The 18,777-nt window shown below is 39.5% G+C and overlaps 1 protein-coding gene and 1 long non-coding RNA gene across 2 annotated transcripts in view; both read right to left on the reverse strand.

The window, feature by feature from the left end:
- Positions 1-10,801, reverse strand: part of LOC107690720 (nuclear receptor subfamily 2 group C member 2-like) — a 12,207-nt gene extending 1,406 nt beyond the window's left edge. Inside the window, exons 1-11 of the mRNA XM_016489126.1 lie at positions 10,622-10,801; positions 8,844-8,949; positions 6,746-6,925; positions 6,283-6,430; positions 5,948-6,035; positions 5,405-5,520; positions 4,311-4,485; positions 2,649-2,770; positions 2,423-2,562; positions 1,201-1,338; positions 986-1,091 (exon numbers count right to left, since the gene is read on the reverse strand). Coding sequence (XP_016344612.1) covers positions 986-1,091; positions 1,201-1,338; positions 2,423-2,562; positions 2,649-2,770; positions 4,311-4,485; positions 5,405-5,520; positions 5,948-6,035; positions 6,283-6,430; positions 6,746-6,925; positions 8,844-8,949; positions 10,622-10,801 — 1,499 coding nt within the window. The remainder of the gene's footprint in view (positions 1-985; positions 1,092-1,200; positions 1,339-2,422; positions 2,563-2,648; positions 2,771-4,310; positions 4,486-5,404; positions 5,521-5,947; positions 6,036-6,282; positions 6,431-6,745; positions 6,926-8,843; positions 8,950-10,621) is intronic.
- A 1,574-nt stretch (positions 10,802-12,375) lies between these two features.
- Positions 12,376-18,777, reverse strand: part of LOC107690717 (uncharacterized) — a 10,364-nt gene continuing 3,962 nt past the window's right edge. The window contains exons 2-3 of the long non-coding RNA XR_001634481.1: positions 17,588-17,718; positions 12,376-12,463 (exon numbers count right to left, since the gene is read on the reverse strand). This is a non-coding gene — a long non-coding RNA (uncharacterized LOC107690717). The remainder of the gene's footprint in view (positions 12,464-17,587; positions 17,719-18,777) is intronic.

Genomic DNA, 18,777 nt, shown 5'->3' on the forward strand with positions numbered 1-18,777 from the left:
AAGTATTTTCGCTTTCACAACGAAACACAGCGTCACACACGACGGGGTTGAGTGAGCGGAGGAGCTTGAGAACGGCGCGGCCGGCGGATTCGACGAAGGAGCGTCCGGCGGGCTTGCGGCAACCACATGTGACGACCCCGGGCTGGACTCCGCTTCGTCCACGGTGAAAGCCGATGCGGCGATCCACAGCGCAAAGTTGATGTATTTCCTCAGCGACCAGCACGGATCAGCTCCAGGCATGACGAAGCGGATATCGTCCTCTTTTGGAAGACCAAACAAAGTAGTTTCGCTTTCACAACAAAACACAGCGTCTCCACAACATGGCGGCGGCAACAACAATACTACAGCGAGAATAAAAGTTGCGCCTTCTTTCTTTGCGTGAACATTTGGGCGGTGTTATGCAAATCTTCCCACATCGTGACGTAGACGTGGGGGCGTGTTAGAACGAGCCGTTTTAGGTAGGTGTGGTTGACTCTTAACTTTTATAAAGAATATCTCTTTGGATTTGAGACTTTAGTCTTTGCAACTTTACAGATCTTCTTTATGCACCAAGAGCTTGTAACACTCCAAAGAGAAAGGAAAAATTGAAATCGCATCATATGACCCCTTTAAAAGCAGTGAAGTTTACAGTTTTCTTATACTTTATGTGAAACTATACAACTTCTGGCTGTGCGTTACAAGTGTAATTCTTGTGGGTGAGTTTTGCTTTATGTAAACAATACTTTACGGACACTTGTGTCCAAGGAGGTAAAGAAATCCATGCAGCAAGTTATTCGTTAACATTCCCATTCATCTCAACAGTACTTTCTTGGCCATAGATGCTTAGTTGCTTGCCGTTTGCATTCTAAATTCCCACTAGAAGGACATTGCAAACATGTTTTTCCTTAAAACTGTTGTGTAAAAAATGTTTGCGTTAACTGACAAATGCTGTTGATCGAGACTATGATGCATTTCACCCAGAGTATTACTTTAATATGGAACAGACCTGTAGGTATCATCGGGATAAGTCTTTTGCACATAGTCCTGGAGTTCCATCTGCGCTTTTTCCTGGAACTTTTCAATTTGGCTACAGCTGCTCACACCTGGGTGATCTTGTGCATTAATAAATCAGCTGTGAGTTTACATCTCTTATACAACAACTTTTTCAATCACTCAGATGCAACATTCTGGCCTTCTTTGAGGAGCTGAATGGTTGTGTACCTGGACTGAACAGGACAATGGCTTTTAAGTAGGCATATTCATATCCGTCTGTCTGCAGCTTTGCCATGCTGTTGCAGAACTCCTGCAGCTTCCATATGTGCTCCATGACTAGTGTAATGCGTTCACTCGATAGCTTGTCTACTGAGAGGAGATCAGTTGTTAGTTCACTAAAGACTTATGACAACATTTACATCAGCACATCAGTTTACAGCAGTTACATCAACATATTAACAGAGATAACTTGTTCTAGCAATGCTTCCAACATCAACAATTTTTGGTACGTTTTCATTAATAATAAAAAAAAAATAATCTTTATTAAGAAATCTTTAAATTAAGTAGTTTGAAGGTTCCTTTCTGGTGCCTTACCAGTAAACTATCCATTTAAAGCCATTATTTATGATGACGACACTGTGCCATACATTTTGAAAACACTTAAAAAACTGGAACTAGAGATTGAAATTCAGTCTCTATGACAATGCCTTTTTGTGGTAACATTTACCATTTCAACCACAACAGGTGCAGTACTTTTTAATTTCTTGAACGTTTTGTGGGGCATCATTACAGTAAATGCATGGTGCATGATTCCACATTATTCTAACTGCACTGAAAAATGGGAAAGCACAGACTGTCAAATTAACTTGGTCTGTTCTAAACTCGATTTCTTTGCTTTTTGATTAAATGTAATTCTAAATGTGCAAACTACTAGATTAAATTATGCAAGGCAAATGTGTATGTTCAACAGCACTTGAAAATGATTTCTGCTGTTGACATTACTGAAACAAAAAATGAAATATAACATTTTGGCGGGAACTGGACTGAAAAATCTAGCATGTGCAGACCTCTACTTTTGCCTTTCTACCACCATCTGTGGTTAAAACACAGAACTGCATGCCATTTGCAGAGATGTGCTTTTACATTCCAGCTGTGTTTCAGTCCTGCTCTTCTTTCTGCAAGGATGGTTTTAATGGTTTGAGGAATCATCATGGTTACTGGTGCACCAAAACCCACTGAAAGTAGGAAACACTTCCGACAAAGCATGTAGAAGAAGAAGAAAAAAGCCATACGAGTAAGGTTTATAACTGCCACTTTTGTTCGGATCTTGCTTTGGCAAGGGATGCAGACCCTGTGCGCAGTCCCTAACGGTTTTATTGTATAACATCTCTAGTCTCCAGCACAAAGTACACTTTGTGGATGTCAGACTTGATGTTTAACTGTGCCATACCGTCCTGGATACTGGACTGCAGATGATTGACGATGGCAGCGAGGATGGTGGACAGACTCATGATCTGAGCGCACTGTGCCAGACCCAGAATAAACAACTCATTCCAGCATGCTCGCACCAGAGCTGTGTTACATTCCTGCCTACACATACAGAGACAGAAACTGACATACTCTAGAGAGGATAACATGCATAAGTACAGAGAGAAACCCCACAACAGAGATCTCACCCGAGAGCAAGGAAGGCTGGAATAGAGCGCGCCCAGTGCATGGAGAGGAAGAGCAGGCGTGATGCAGACTCACAGATATAATGCACATTCAGATACTCGGGCATTGGGCTTGGCATCGTCAACTAGAGCGAGAAAATAATCACACACTTAAGACTCTCTTCTATTATTTAGAATAGTAAAACACAAAAAAAATAACCGTATTTTTATTACAAAAATCTTCATTAAAATCTTCCATTTTGCTTAATTACTATCAACAGCTGCAATTAAGCAACATTATATGTGACCCTGGAGCACAAAAGCAGTCTTAAGTCGCTGGGGTATATTTGTAGCAATAGCCAAAAATACATTGTATGGGTCAAAATGATTGATTTTTCTTTTATGCCAAAAATCATTAGGATATTAAGTAAAGATCATGTTCCATGAAGATATTTTGTAAATTTCCTACCGTAAATATATCAACACTTAATTTTTGATTAGTAATATGCATTGCTAAGAACTTCATTTGGACAACTTTAAAGGCGATTTTCTCAATATTTAGATTTTTTTGCACCCTCAGATTCCAGATTTTCAAATAGTTGTATCTCGGCCAAATATTGTCCTATCCTAACAAATAAATTGACCCTTATGACTGGTTTTGTGGTCTAGGGTCACATTTTCACACATGCTATATGAAATCATATTTATACTGTACTTTATACGATATAAATTATTTTGAAGCACCTTTACAGTAATAAAAAGTGTGCTGCAATATTCTTCAATTAGGAAACAATATTTTCAGTTATAATTACAAATATAAATCAACTCTACAGAAGACAACAGCGTAATTAATCATCTCAATTCACTTATTCTGTGTTCTTATTTGACAACATGAAATACAGTTCATCAATGATTTACTGAAAATAAACTGTCCCAATATTATAATTGTTATATTAACCAGTATCAACTATATCAAAGTGAAATATATTAGGAATACTAAAAAAGACTATTATAACACACCGCTCTATGCTTAATTATTCTGTAACAGACATTCACTGGGGGTAAAAAGGTTGGAATAATTAAGATTGTTTTTGAAAGAAGTCTCGTGATAATAATAATAATAAATGTTTCTTGAGCAGCTAATCAGTATATTAGAATGATTTCTGAAGGATCATGTGACACTGAAGACTGGAGGAATGATGCTGAAAATTCAGCTTTGATTACAGGAATAAATTACAGTTTAAAATATATTCAAATAGAAAACAGCTATTTTTAATTGGTATAATATTTCACAATATTACAGTTTTTTCTGTGTTTGTGATCAAATAAATGCAGCCTTTGTAAGCAGAAGAGTCTTCTTTCAACAGCAATCTTAATTATTCCAGACTTTTGAATCTCCCCACTGTACATTATTAAACTCAGATGGCTTTCACAACCCATTTTGTGACATTTTAGAATTAACCGTTATTTAATGTGCTAAAACAATGTAGGGCAATACTTAATATGATCTATCAGGAATTTATTGGATGATGAAAAGTGGGTCAGCCTGGAATAATACTAATCAATGATAAATAACAGCAAACAGAGAGGTACAGTCTACAACAGTAGCCTAAAACATTTTAAGTATTTTTATTTTTATGTTGACTTCAAGGCTTTTGCAAGAGTGTGAGAATGTCATGTACACACCTTAAAGCTGATGTGTGTGTCTGTAAGCAGAGGTCCCTCGACTTCTATGAGTGGTGAGATTTGATCCCTGCTGATCACCTGTATTGTAGCTCCGCCCACCCCATCCACCTCTGACAAGCTCTGGCCCTCCACCACCTCACTGGGGTTCAGAGCTTTAGCTAGCGTGTCAAAGGCACTGCAACACCAAAGACATCAGACTCAGAAACAATTACAAAAAAAATATATATATATATTTTTTTTTTTACCTTGTTTTTATGGTACATTTCAAAACCAGCTCTTTGAAATTTACTTAACCTTATGTCATTCCAAAACTGTACAACCTTCTCTCTTCTGCAGGAACACAAAAGAAGAAATCTGTACAATGTTCAGGCTTCTCTTTTTTAAGATGGCAAACCTGACAAAGAAATAAAATAACAACACCAAACAAGTACCATAAAAGTAGTCCATATGACTTGTGTGCCATATTTCACATCTTTAGGAGCCATACATCAGGTTTGTTTGAGGAATAAATTATAAAACTAAGATGTTGCCATCTTCTTTTGTTTAATGGTGAAAACAGAAGAAAGAAGTCATACGGGTTTGGAATGGAGTAATTTTCGCTTTATTACACTTTATTTTGATAATCCACTTTAGACTTAACTTTGCAACTACATGTCAACTAATTCTCATTAATTCACAACTTCATGTCTACTAACTCTCAGAGTAGACTGTTAGGTTAGGTTTAGGGTTAGTAGAATACGTTGATATATATACTTGCAAAGTTTCTCATAGTCAGTATGTTGTGGACCCATCAAAATAAAGTGTTAGCAGATATCAAGCAGACAGTCTACTAATACTCTAATGACTGCTAGTTGACATGTAGTTGCAAAGTTACTTACTGTTAGTAGAATGTGAAAGTGAAAGTGAAAGTGAAGTGTCCGACTCTCTAACCATTAGGCCACGACTTCCCCTTCGTGGCCTAAAGTGCACTATCAAAATAAAGTGTTACCTAATTTTCTTTTTAAGATCACTTATTCCTATAACAAATACCATAATTTTGTATCTCTTTCCGTTGTGAAAACCATACACAACTATTGTCTGCATTAATAACACACCGTGTGATTTCACTGGGTGACTCCTCCAGCTCTCCGTTACTAACCGGATCATTCAGGTTGGCTAATGATGAAACCACATTAGCCAGCGTCCCCAGATCACCTTGTCCTGACTCCGCCTGATGAACAAATAACATCCTCATATATATTTTAGAGTAAAACAGCTACAGCTTTTTTTGAATGTTTATAAGATGCATAATTATATATTTTTTTTTTAAACAATTTAACAGCAACAAATACCAAAACGTTTTGGATCCGGGACTCCCAACCTTTTAACTCTCAGTTCAACCCCTCTGATCCAAATTATTATTCTTGAATAACCCCTTAAGAGTTCATTTAATGCTTAATCTTTCAATAAATATGACAAACAAATAAATTCATGACAACTCTTCGTATATGAGATCAGAGTAAAACGTTTTACTCAGAACAATTTGGCATTTTGGCAATCACAATCTAAAGACACACAAGGTCACAAACTCCAGCTTGGAAAACCCCTGCCTGCACAGAACACAAAAGAAAAAGAAAACGTTATGTAGATGGTTTTACTTTGTCTGTTGCTAATAGTAATGTGCCATCAGCTTGTGTTAAAGGTTGTTGGATATTGACAAGCATCCCAGAGTCCAACAGCCTGGACCTGCACAGAGGATTAAATCATGACAAAAATGTTTAAATTCATTCGTTTAGCAAAATTAACTAAAATCAGCCAGAAGCTGATATACTGATGTCTAAGAAATAAATAGTCAAATCAAGTAAAGCAACAGTACATGAATACCCCTTATTGAAATACACTACACTAAATTCTTAGTTCTAACTTGAATTATATTAAGCTAGGTGTATGCATCATGTATAGTATGCAGATGCTTTGTGAATGTGAGTCTCACCGTGAGGCATCTTTCTCAGAGATGAAGGTGGGTGTTGCGATGAGGGGACTCCGCAGGTCTTTCCTGATGTAGATTTTCTCTGTGGATGCTGCACAGTTGGCAGGTTTTTCTCTAGGAAGATCAATGGGTTTCCTCTCACTCTGTACAGCTATGTGAGTAATACAAAATGCATAAATGCTGTGAGAAGCTTCCAAATTTTCACTGTGCAATTATGAAACATTTAAAGGGGCCACAATTTACACATTTGTGGCATTTTATTTTTGCCCTGAAGTCCACCAAATTGTCTTCATAATAATACTGTGTTCTCAAATCCTGCAAGACTGTGAAATCGTATGTTTGTTTGTGGGAAGATTGTACAGTATCATAGTCAGTTACGACATACAACATGGGCCAGTGACAGTTTTGTACCTTTCTTTCATGGTATGACCATGTGGTCAGAGTTTTTGTTTATTTATTTACTCACACTCCATCTTCATGCCCATCTCCAAGCACTTCCTGAGACGACAGAACTGGCAGCGGTTGCGATGGTGTTTGTTGACCACACAGTCCTGGTTACTGCGGCAGCTGTATGTCAGACTCTTGCGCACACTTCGCTTGAAGAACCCCTTACAACCTTCGCAGCTGACTGCCCCATAATGCCTCCCTTCAAATACACAAACCCACACATAGTATACTTAGAAATACAAATATTATATTTTGAAATAATAATACAGTGTAAACAAAAATATCCAACTTCAAAAACATAATACAACGACCAACTCACATGTAACAACTTTACTCTCTTATTTATAGTCTAATCAATCTGTAAAGTAGAAGATCCAGGTAAATAGGGGGCGCTGTTGCATGCAAAGCATGTAGGATGTGTTTTCGACCGCTCCCTAGAGAAGGCAGCAGATTTATTCACTTGTTTTTGTCTCATTAAATGATGTAAAACTTCCTTCAAAGGCTCAGAGTAGACTTTCTAACTCTCTTTTTCCTTGTCCCAGGCATCCTCCTGTTGTCTCTGAGTGGCTTACTTAAAGAAATAGTTCAGCTTTAGGCCATAAAAGATCTAGATGAGTTTGTTTCTTCATCAGGTTTGGAGAAATGTAGCATTGCATCACTGTCTCAGCAATGGATGCTCTGCAGTGAATGGGTGCCGTCAGAATGAGAGTCCAAACAGCTGATAAAAGCATCACAATAATCCACAAGTAATCCACACCACTCCAGTCCATCAGTTAATGTCTTGTGAAAGGCTACGTCTTTGTAAGAAGCAAATACATCATTTAGGCATTTTAACTTTCAACCATCGCTTCTGGACAAAATAGTCCATAATCCATAATGCCTCCTCCAGTGAAAAGGTCAATCCCCTGTTGTCCTCTCACATCAAAATCTACACACATATTTGTTTAGAAATGTTTTGGACTGTTTTTGCTTGTAAATGGTGCTTGACCTGTGCACAATTCTCTCCTGATTCAGACGAGACAACTTTTTCCACTGAAGAAAGCAATTATGGATAGAGGGCTTAGGTGGAATTTTAGGTGGAATCAACCGTTTGATGTTAAAATGCCTTAATGATGAATTTATTTCTCACAAATATGCAGCTTTTCACTTCACAAGACATTACTTGATGGACTGGAGTGGTGTGGATTACTTGTGGATTATTGTGATGTTTTTATCAGCTGTTTGGACTCATTCTGACGGCACCCATTCACTGCAGAGCATCCATTGCTGAGACAGTGATGCAATGACACACTTCTCAAAATCTGTTCCGATCAAGAAACAAACTCATCCACATCATGGATGGCCTGAGGGTGAGTGAATTCTCAGCAATTGTACATTTTTGGGTGCTCTACTCCTTTAATGTTTGATTAAAACTACGGTGCTTTCTTGTTTTGGAACTGAATTGTCAGCAGCAGCAGCAGCTACCTTATACTGACACTTGGGCCAAAACAACTGATCAGTGCGAACTGGCTACTGAAGTTAAAGTGACCAGCAAAATGTCCTTTTCTTTTCACATGATCTTTAGAGGCGTGATGCAAATCTTTAACGTCTTAGACCTGAAATCAGACATATACATTTGAGAACAAAGAGCAATATACAAGTAAGATCAAGGAGTTTACTAGTGAAGTGAAGTGACATGTGGCCAAGTATGGTGACCCATACTAGGAATTAGTCAAGTTTCTCAAACAAACTCGAATCAAAGATCCAATATGAACCCCACATACTAGCCAAATCTAATGATTAGTTATTTCTCTGAAATGCTCTTCGCGGCAGTCTAGAAACTAAAAAGAATACGAGGTTGTTTCTTGGTATCGACTGAAATTGTTTGCAGTCAGCCAATCAGATTAGAACTGGCCTGGGCCATTATCATTAAAGATGATAGTAACCATTGGCATCAATAGTTTTTACGATCTACTTAGGCTTACAGTACTTTTGGGAAATGCACCCCTGGTGATTTCAGGCATGTTTTGCTATTTCAGCATGCAATACTCATCAGATGGTCTATGGGCAACACATGTCTGTCATATGTAATCTTGCTTTATGTGCTCTGGCATTATTCACATTGAATGTGTTTGTACCTGAGGCTTTATCTCCACATACCACGCAGTATTCAATAGGCTGTGCTCGGCTCATGTCTGCCCCTTTACTCAGAAGCCTCTCCACTGACACTGCATCTGTTACAAACTACCAGAAAAGGCAGAAGGATTAATTACTTGGCATTCAGGGTTGATGATGATGATGACAAGGATAAAAGTAATTCTCTAGTTCACAGATGGGTATGACAGTACATAGCCTACTGTTTAAAATACAGTAAAAATGCATCATCTAAGAATGATGAAAAATGACTAGAATCGGGGATATCAACAGCATAGGCAGAGAAATCTGTAAATTGCACCCTGGATGTAATAATTCAACTTTTTATGATTGATTTAAATATTTTAAGATTGAAATTCAGGGTCTGGGACAAGAGTACAACCATACAATCTAAACACAAGGCATTTGGAAAATAGCATAAATAAATGAAGACAGGGGTTAAAAAAAATGGTAAAAAAAGTTACTAAATGTTTTAATGTGGCCTAAAGCTGAAATCTGTTCAGCAAAAATTAACTTTACAGTCCTATTCTGCATGTATATACTATGCATTTATTATAATAATTACAATAATTAGGGAATAACTACCCTGATAGCAAGCAACCATTGAATCAATGTTAAAAATTGCTGATTTGTCAATGTTAATTGCATTGAATCAACATCACTTTTGCACCTGCAATTAATGTTGAAAAAATGTTGAAATTTCAACAAACCACCATTATTATGATCAGCGTTTGCTTTAGTTGGGCTCTTGACTCTTTGTACTTTAATGTTTCATTGTCTCTTGTAACAATGTGGTAAAATACATTTGTTGAGGCCATGAAAACTAAGATCCACTGGGATCAGGTGATGGTGACTGAAATCATTGTGAGGTTATTTAAATAACTGCTCACAAGTGTGTTGTGTTTTTTATGTGTGAATAATGTGTGATACTACAGTGTGAGATTAAAGCAGTGGCATGGCTATCATACTTCTATGAATTAACAAAAAAATAACTTGTTAAATTGCTGAATCAATCAGACATCAAGAATCAGCGTATGAAACTCAATGGTGAAAATCAACAAAAGAAAATGTTATGCTGAAATGCATGCTGGGTATCAACACTCCCAGGATGCATTGCAGTTGATCTGAATTAGTTTGATGATTGTCACCGTTGTTGAGGTTTGTATGATGTCTAAATCTTTCTGCCACAGTATCTTTGCATTTGTGAAACAGAACATTTACATCAATAAAGAAAGATCAACTTCAACACTTTTTAATATTATTTCTCAACTTTATTACAGCTTGACACCCATCACAAAAAATAGTCTGCTCTAACTTAACTTTAAAACATCTCTTTCTTTATTAATGCATATAGAAACACTATTGTTAGCACTGAAAGATAATTAACTTAATGACAAGCAAGAGTCAAGAGCCCAACTAAAGCAAACGCTGATCACAATAATGGTGGTATTTCAACATTTTTTCAACATTAATTGCGGGTGCAAAAGTGATACTAATTCAATGTCATTAACACTGACAAATTGACTATTTTTAACATTGATTCAATGGTTTTCACCTGCTCTCCTGCTATCTGGGTAGGTACCAACCCTGAAACTACCCCTGAACCTCATCTTAAACCAAGTTTATATTCCCCAGTGTCTTAGATAAGCTACACTATAACTACACGTAAGTGCATGAACTGAAAAATAATATGCAAAAAACCCCTGAGACATAAGCGTGCACACGGTTGAAGAAACACCGATGCATTTATGTGACTTCACACCTGAATTCGTCCAGGCACCAGGCTGTCAGCAGTGGCAAAGATAAGCTGTTTGGCACTAGTACCCTCAGGTGATGCCAGGAGGACTTTGCCTGCTGAAGAGCCATCAGGTGCTGCCAGGATAAACTGCTGTTTGGGCACAGTGGAGTCCAGTGCCGTCACTATCTGGATTTTTTGACCCATCTGCTTTATATATTTAAAAAATACAAATGTATCAAAAATAAAAAGAAATTTAGCCCTAAACGAGCCAACTGAACAGCAGTGCTCAAATTGTATGCAGTGGATGTATGTCAAGCTGTGTGTGTGTGTGTGTGTGTGTGTGTGTGTGTGTGTGTGTGTTTAACATGTGAATTCTTGCTAAATATGCAGCAGGGCTCTCTCAAGTTATAGCAAAAGTTTGGAGTGCGATTTCATCTGTTAGGGGAGGAGCCACTCAAATATTTGCAGCAGTGGCTCTTCAGTCCCGCCCAATTCTCTCAAGTTTTCGCTGGCAGTTCAATTTTACCTATTGTTTACAATTATCCAGCACAAATAGAAATTATAACAACTGGTAAATCTGATAAAAGACAGACAAATTCATCCAAATAAAATAAATTGTTTTATATTACAAAAATACAAATGTATAAAAAATAAAAAGAAATTTGTCCCCAACCGAGCCAACTGAAGAGCAGTGCTCAATGTACATACTGTACACATACAGTAGGATTGCAGAACTTGCCCTGAGCATGTATGCCAAGCTGTGTGTGTGTGTGGCTGCTCCATGCTTTCTTCTTCCCTGTCTTGTCCACTGATTCATCCATTCACTGACTCCTCTATGGTCTCTACTTTCTCCCCTACTATCTCCCTTGCTGTCATCTCCACTTCTGATCTGACAACCTTTTTTTTACCCTTTGGTAGCCTACCCAGAATGAAATAATACTCTTTTGCTTTTCCCCTGACATCTTTGAAACAGACAAATGCAATGATTCACAGTGTTGGGGAAAGTTACAGTTAAAAGTAATGCATTACAATATTGCATTACTCCATTAAAAAAAGTAACTAATTACGTTGCTTAGTTACTTTTTATGGAAAGTAATGCGTTACGTTATTTTTGAGTTACTTTTTAAATCTGGGCAGGGCTTGCGTGTTTGTTTTTAATATAAAAAGTTGTAAAAGCCCTTTCACAACAGAAGATAGTTTTATATATATATATATATATATAAAATGAGTTTATTTGGATGAATTTGTCTGTCTTTTATCAGAATTGTTCTAACATCTCTAGTACTTCCCTTAGTTTCAGGTAGCCAGAGCTAAGCTTCTGGTTGCAAAGCGGTTGGAGAGTTCTTGAGTGCTTCAATAATAATTTAGCACGATTTTGACTATATTCCCCAACAACAGCTCTCGCTTTATTTGATCACAGGCAAGTGATTTCGTCCAGAAATCATAAAATCAAAATGCCAAAAAAAAAAGAAAAATGAAGGGGTTACCTTACACAAAATTCATCGGATCTTGCTCTTCCAACTGCACACGCATCCATCTTACTTAGTAACAAACGTGCTTGCAGCGGGATCACGGACACTACAAGGAAACAACAACATCCTAATTTCTGATTGTCTGGTAGGTGGCATTTAACTCTGTATAACTCGAGACAGCTATGAACTCGGCGACTATATTCCCCAACAACAGCTCTCGCTTTATTTGATCACATGCAAGTGATTTCGTCCAGAAATCATAAAATCAAAATGCCAAAAAAAAAAGAAAAATGAAGGGGTTACCTTACACAAAATTCATCGGATCTTGCTCTTCCAACTGCACACGCATCCATCTTACTTAGTAACAAACGTGCTTGCAGCGGGATCACGGACACTACAAGGAAACAACAACATCCTAATTTCTGATTGGCTGGTAGGTGGCATTTAACTCTGTATAACTCGAGACAGCTATGAACTCGGCAGAGAACTTCCCTCCGTATAGAAGGAGTCTGACTGCTGATAAATCCAGTATTTTGAGATGGTCCTCACTGCAGAACAAGATCCAGGGGGCGTGGTTGGATCCAGATCCAACTCCTCCCACCTTACATATACCTAAACCTACCCGTCTCCACCCCCGATCCCTAAACCCACCCATCTCCACGCCTAAACCTACTCATCTCCACCCCCTAGATGTGGATCCCCCTGGATCTTGTGTTCTGCAGTGAGGGGCTACTGAATATTTTAGGTTGGTTCTTCTGTCAGGCATGGCTCAAGCAACACGAAAGAGGCACAGGAGAGGATCATTTCCAGCAGTTAAAACTTTTAATTATCAAAACAAAAACACTCGGAAGCACAAAGTTCATGATATAAGAACAGAAAACCATGATAGTAGTTATGATGGGAATTAACAAACTAAACTGAAAACAAGATTTTGGGCGGATTCCAAACAGCTTTTTTGCTCCCTTGAAGGGCACTTTGGGAAGGGGACATCATTTGTAGAGACGTTCCAAACAAAAATGAACAACTGAATCCCTTCACAAAGGGCCCTTCCAGAAGTCCGTTAACGAAAGGAACATGCGATGGTCACTTCACGGAAGTGATTTCTGTTTGTGATCATGTTGAGATCATGATCTTCGGTTAGGAGGTCTTGGGATGCATTTTAAAGCAAAGTTGGGGTTGATTTTGACTTCACATACAAACATAAATAGAATAGGCTAATTGAATTTGTCTTATTTTAATGTAATACAAAATATTTTTCATCAGTGATAGAAATATGATTTAAGACAGTAGTGTAAGCAAGTTTAGTTTGAAAAAGTTTAATAGTAAATAAGACACAATTACACAATATTTGAATAAAACAATAATAAAAAGTAGAAACATTTATTTGCAACAACTGATGGAGTGCTGAATGCTGCACGCAGGCACAGCATTGTCAAGGTACACAACCCATTTGTGCACTACCCTTAATATGTATAGTAATTGTAATGTTCTAGTATATTTTTTATTTTTAGTTTAAAAGTGTCTCATATGATGTTATTTGTTTGTCGTGATGTATATTATGTTTATTTAATGTTGGTTTTGTTATTTATGTTTGCACTATTATGCACAATTTTGTTCTGCTGGACACCTGTTGTAAGTCTAGAATTACATTAAAGTATTGAACTTGAACTTGTAACATCTGGTCAGGCATTCCCTTGGCCAAGGGAGTTCCAAACACTTATACGAGACAGCAATGCCCTACACCCTTCAAAGAACACACTTCAAGGGTCTGCCCTTTGAAGGGAGTAGGGCAGGTATACGCAAATATCCATCCTATGCAAATATCCATTAAAGCAGCGAATTATTTTTCTTTTGCTCTTTTTGATTAACATTTATATAAGAAATGCACGGATCTGTTATAAGAAACGCTTTATCACAGCGCATGCGTACCGCACTGAGATGTCTTGGGCTTAAATGGCTTAAAATTACTTTAATGTTTAAACTGACAAGACTTAAAACACGTGAGAATGAAAGATAGTTTTGGGGGGCTAAGGTGACAGATAAGAAACCCACCTAAAAAGGGTTTAGAACCGCCCCTGGTATAGCGTGCGTAATTATACTGAACATAAATATATAACCAGTTTACCTGATTCAATGTGATGGCTGAGCCTGTTTCTGAGATAACAACATGCCAATCCGTGGTTGGATTTCCGACACGGCTAACCGTAAATCATCTTACACTGTCAATAAGCGTGACTGATACTCGAGCCAACTCTGCTCTAACTGTCGACTAGCAGTGGGAGTCAGATTGCCCCTTAGTCGATGGCTAAATATTTGCTAACTCATATTCCTAAATTCTCAAGGGAATGTCTCTGAATTAACTGGGGGCTCGCCACACAGGTTGAAAACCCCTGCCCTAGAGTGTACCATGGACAAAATCAATTAATAGACCATCTCGGCACCATTTTCACCTACGCCTGCAGCCCTGCCAGAATCAGACAGTAATAAAGAAGAAATGAGCCTGCATTTGTTATTTGAGTAAGGCCATAATTCAAACAAAGATCCCACGGTGACTGTTCTGATAAGGACGCCCACGATCATCATCATGAGGCTGCTGATGTGTCCAAATAGTAGGCTATCAAATTATTTACTTATGGTTTTGAATCACCGAGCTACTGTCTGTTCACTGCTGTAGCATTGGATCAGTGGCAGGTGGTATTTATAATTGAGGGGGAGGGAACAATCTCATTCTAGAATGCATTTTATGCACACCTGAGCAGGGAATAAATCATCAACGCCCCCCTTGACAGGTGCTGGCGCGCCCCACAGGTTGAAAACCCCTGGAGTAGGGCATAGGGATGATCACTTCCGTTTGGAATTCGCCCATTGTATATACAGGCAAACAAGCAACATCACTGCGTAACCATGACAAATAAAGTGTAACTATGGAAACAAAGGGCATCTGAAACTAAGGAAACCAAGCAAACAGGAACTTAACACAGGAAGGAAATACAGAAACCAAAGGAAACAGACAGGACTATAGACAAGTCCCAAGATGGCACAGTCTGAGGGCGAGGAGGATTCAGCCTCCGAGCACCCTTCAAGAACTTAACGATCAGGTCGTTTCTACCGATCGATTGGCCAGCTTCGAGAGAATGGTTCACTGCGATAGCTGTCACATACACTTTCAGCAGCTCTTGCAAAAAGGTTAGCACATGGGACACGTCACATGATACTGGGTCCAAACTTCATGCAGAACACCAGTTAAGGAACACCGACCATTTTAAGCTGTAAAGTCGTCTTGTAGACGGCGCTCTTGCCTCCAAAATGGTATTGCTTACTCTCGCTGGGAGCTGATTACGCTCCCGTCGAGGCACCATACATGAAGACTCCACAGCTCCGGCCGGGGATGCCAAATCATGCCTTTCGCCTGCGAGAGAAAGTTCCTCCTCAGCAGAATGGGCCGCAGGGCTGCTGCTGAGAGCTGCACTAGGTCTGGGAACCAGGCCGGGTTCCTCCAGAGTGGGGCCACTAGGAGGGGAGAGCACTTGGTCTCCGTGACCCACCTGACGACCTGAGGCATCAGAGCGATCGGGGGAAACGTGTATAGGCGAGCACTGGGCCAGTCGTGGGCCAGAGCCTCTTGCTGTATCGAGAAGTATGTTGGGCAGTGAGAGTTGTCTTCTGAGGCAAAGAGGTCGACCTCTGCCCTCCCAAAGACTGACCAGATCTCTTGAACTGTTTGAGGGTGTAGCGCCTATTTGCCCGGGGCTACCTTGCCTCTGGACAGCATGTCTGCGCCAAGGTTCAATCTGCCAGGCAGAGAGAGGAGTTCTTTCTGTGCCCAAAAAAGGAGACGACGAGCCATTCTGTAAAGAGTGTGTGACCTGAGACCGCCTTGGTGATTGATGTAAGCCACCACCGTGATGCTGTCCGACTGGACCAAGACGTGGTGCCCTTTTAAGGCTGAAAGGAAGGTTTTCAGGGCTAAGAAAACCGCCAAAATTTCTAGGCAGTTGATATGCAGGCGTTGCTCTGGGGCTGACCAGGAGCCGAACTTGCCCTCCAAAAGGTGCCCCAACCCGAGTTGGACACGTCCGTTGTGGCTACCTTCCTTCTGGAGGTCAGGCCTAACCTCGTTCCTGTTTGGAACAGGCAAGAGGTTGTCCAGGGGGCCACAGCCTTGATACAGCGGTGGTCTACCCTGACAGGAAGCCGCCCCATGCGCCAGGCGTGGGGTGGAACGCGGGCTTTGAGCCCAAACTGAAGAGGCCACATGTGAAGCAGGCCCAGAGGAAATACCGAGGTGGCCGCCGCCATAAGGCTGAGCAACCTCTGAAACACCTTTAAGGGGCGTGTCGCCCCCAGTTTGAGACACGCCGCCAATCGCTGAATAGTCAGGGATCATTCCGGCGTAATCCATGCCCGCATTTGGGCGGAGTCTAACATTGTTCCCAAAAAGACAGCTTGCTGTCTGGGCAACAGCTGACTCTTGTGCGTGTTGATGATTAACCCGAGGTGCTCTAAGTGGCTGAGTAACAGCTCTCTGTGAGCAGCCAACTCCCGTTCTGACCCGTCTAGAACCAGCCAATTGTCGAGGTAGTTCAAAATACGGATTCCCATCTGTCTCAGAGGGGAAAGAGCTGCATCTATGCACTTTGTGAAAGTGTGCGGGGCCAGAGACAGTCCAAACGGAAGGACTGTATATTGATAGGCCACTCCCTCGAACGCGAATCTCAAGAATGGTCTGTGATGGGGGCTATGTGGATGTGAAAGTATGCATCTTTCAGATCCACTGTCAAAAACCAGTCCTCGGGGCAAATGTGCACGAGGATCTGTTTGATAGTTAACATCTTGAACGACCGGCGCATAAGTGAGTGGTTCAGACGTCTGAGATCCAGAATGGGTCTGAGCCCGCCATCTCTCTTTGGAACAAGGAAGTAGCGGCTGAAAAAGCCTGACTCACTGTTCGCTGGGGGCACTATTTCCACCGCGCCTTTTGCAAGCAATGTCTGCACTTCTTTTCGGAGAACGAGCGCTTCATTGTCCGGAACAGAAGTTTGAATAATGCCTCTGAAGCGAGGTGGCCTGCGAGCGAACTGAAGCGAGTATACAATCATATAAATTAAATTAAATTATAGTAAGATTTGTTCTTGAGTGTCAAAACTGCTATTAATGAACTGCACTGAGATTATCAGATAAGAACCTAACTTGAACTGAACTGAGTTGAACGATGAGACTGTAACTTCTGTAGAGCTGCTTTATAGCCGAATCAAATTTGTTTCATAACTGATCAACTGTGTAACATCAACCACATTCTTATTAAACCAAGCTGAATCAACATTGTACTGACTTGACTTGACTTGAGCTGAATGAACTTGACTTCAGTGACGAAGGAGCAGAACACACTGCAAAAACTGGTCTGACAGATGCTCAACATTGGCCCTACACTGGCCAACGACCGACCACTGGCTTGGTGTGTCACGCAACCTTAAACATTTAAATCACCTCGTTTTGGTATCTCTCTCACATCACTCACCTCTGAAACCTGCTCAGCGGTCAATATCTGCTGAGCCAGCACCTCCACATTGGTTGTCATGGTGAAGTGAAGTCATTAGAAGTGTCTGATTGGACAAAGGCCAGCTCTTCATCTGCCAGCAACACCTCCACCTATGTGCCAATCAAATACAGATATTAAAGAATAGCCAATACGTTTTGCAAGCACAAAAGAATGTTACATGCAACGCTTGAAATTAATATCTGCAACTTTTGGAAGATTTCATAGGTGGTTTGTTCTGGGCAGGAACTAAAATGTATTCAAATAGTCTTTAACTCAACTCAAGCCCAATTATACTCATCGTCCACGCTTACATAAATCATATAATTCTATATAGCATTACTGCAGGTAATCACAAATTTACAATGAACAACATTTAGTCATTTTTGTTGGTTTTGATTTATAAATATAATATTGTTCCTTATTATTTCAAATTAGTTCCTCAATACATTAATGCATGGTAATGTAAAAAACACTTAGTGTAAATGTATAGGCTAAATAAACATTAACCAGTATTTAGAAACTGCTGTAAAAGTATTGTTCAGTGTTAGTTAACAACAGTGTTAACTAATGTTCAAACTTATTAATGTTCAAATGATGCTTCCATTTGACAGAGCTGAACCTCTATGTATAATGCAAATAAAATGAAAGTGAAAAGTGAAAGTGACGTGACCAAGTATGGTGACCCATACTCAGAATTAGTGCTCTGCATTTAACCCATCCAAAGTGAACACACACACACCATGAACACACACCCGGAGCAGTGGGCAGACATTTTTTTGCTGCAGCGCCCGGGGAGCAGCTGGGGCCGACTCTCTAACCATTAGGCCACGACTTCCCCGCCATAAAATGTTATTTTAAGCTTTAACAGAACACTTTATACAGTTAAGGTTATAACTTTTCCCCCATGATGACCCTTACCGCCAAAATAATTAAACAAAACAAAATAAAATAAAAATACAAGATAAACTTTACAATATTGTACACATTCCCAGATGAACAATATCATTATAGGAATAATAAAAATAAATAAATAAATAAATAATTGCCTAGACAATAATACAATTTAATACTCTGACACATTCATAGTGGTCTTTACATAAATACAGTTGTGGTCAGAATTATTGGCACCCTTGGTAAATATGATCAAAGAAGGCTGTGAAAATAAATCT

The sequence above is a fragment of the Sinocyclocheilus anshuiensis genome, unplaced genomic scaffold (genome assembly GCF_001515605.1).
Source record: "Sinocyclocheilus anshuiensis isolate Anshui unplaced genomic scaffold, SAMN03320099.WGS_v1.1 scaffold2751, whole genome shotgun sequence".
NCBI classification, from domain to species: domain Eukaryota; kingdom Metazoa; phylum Chordata; class Actinopteri; order Cypriniformes; family Cyprinidae; genus Sinocyclocheilus; species Sinocyclocheilus anshuiensis.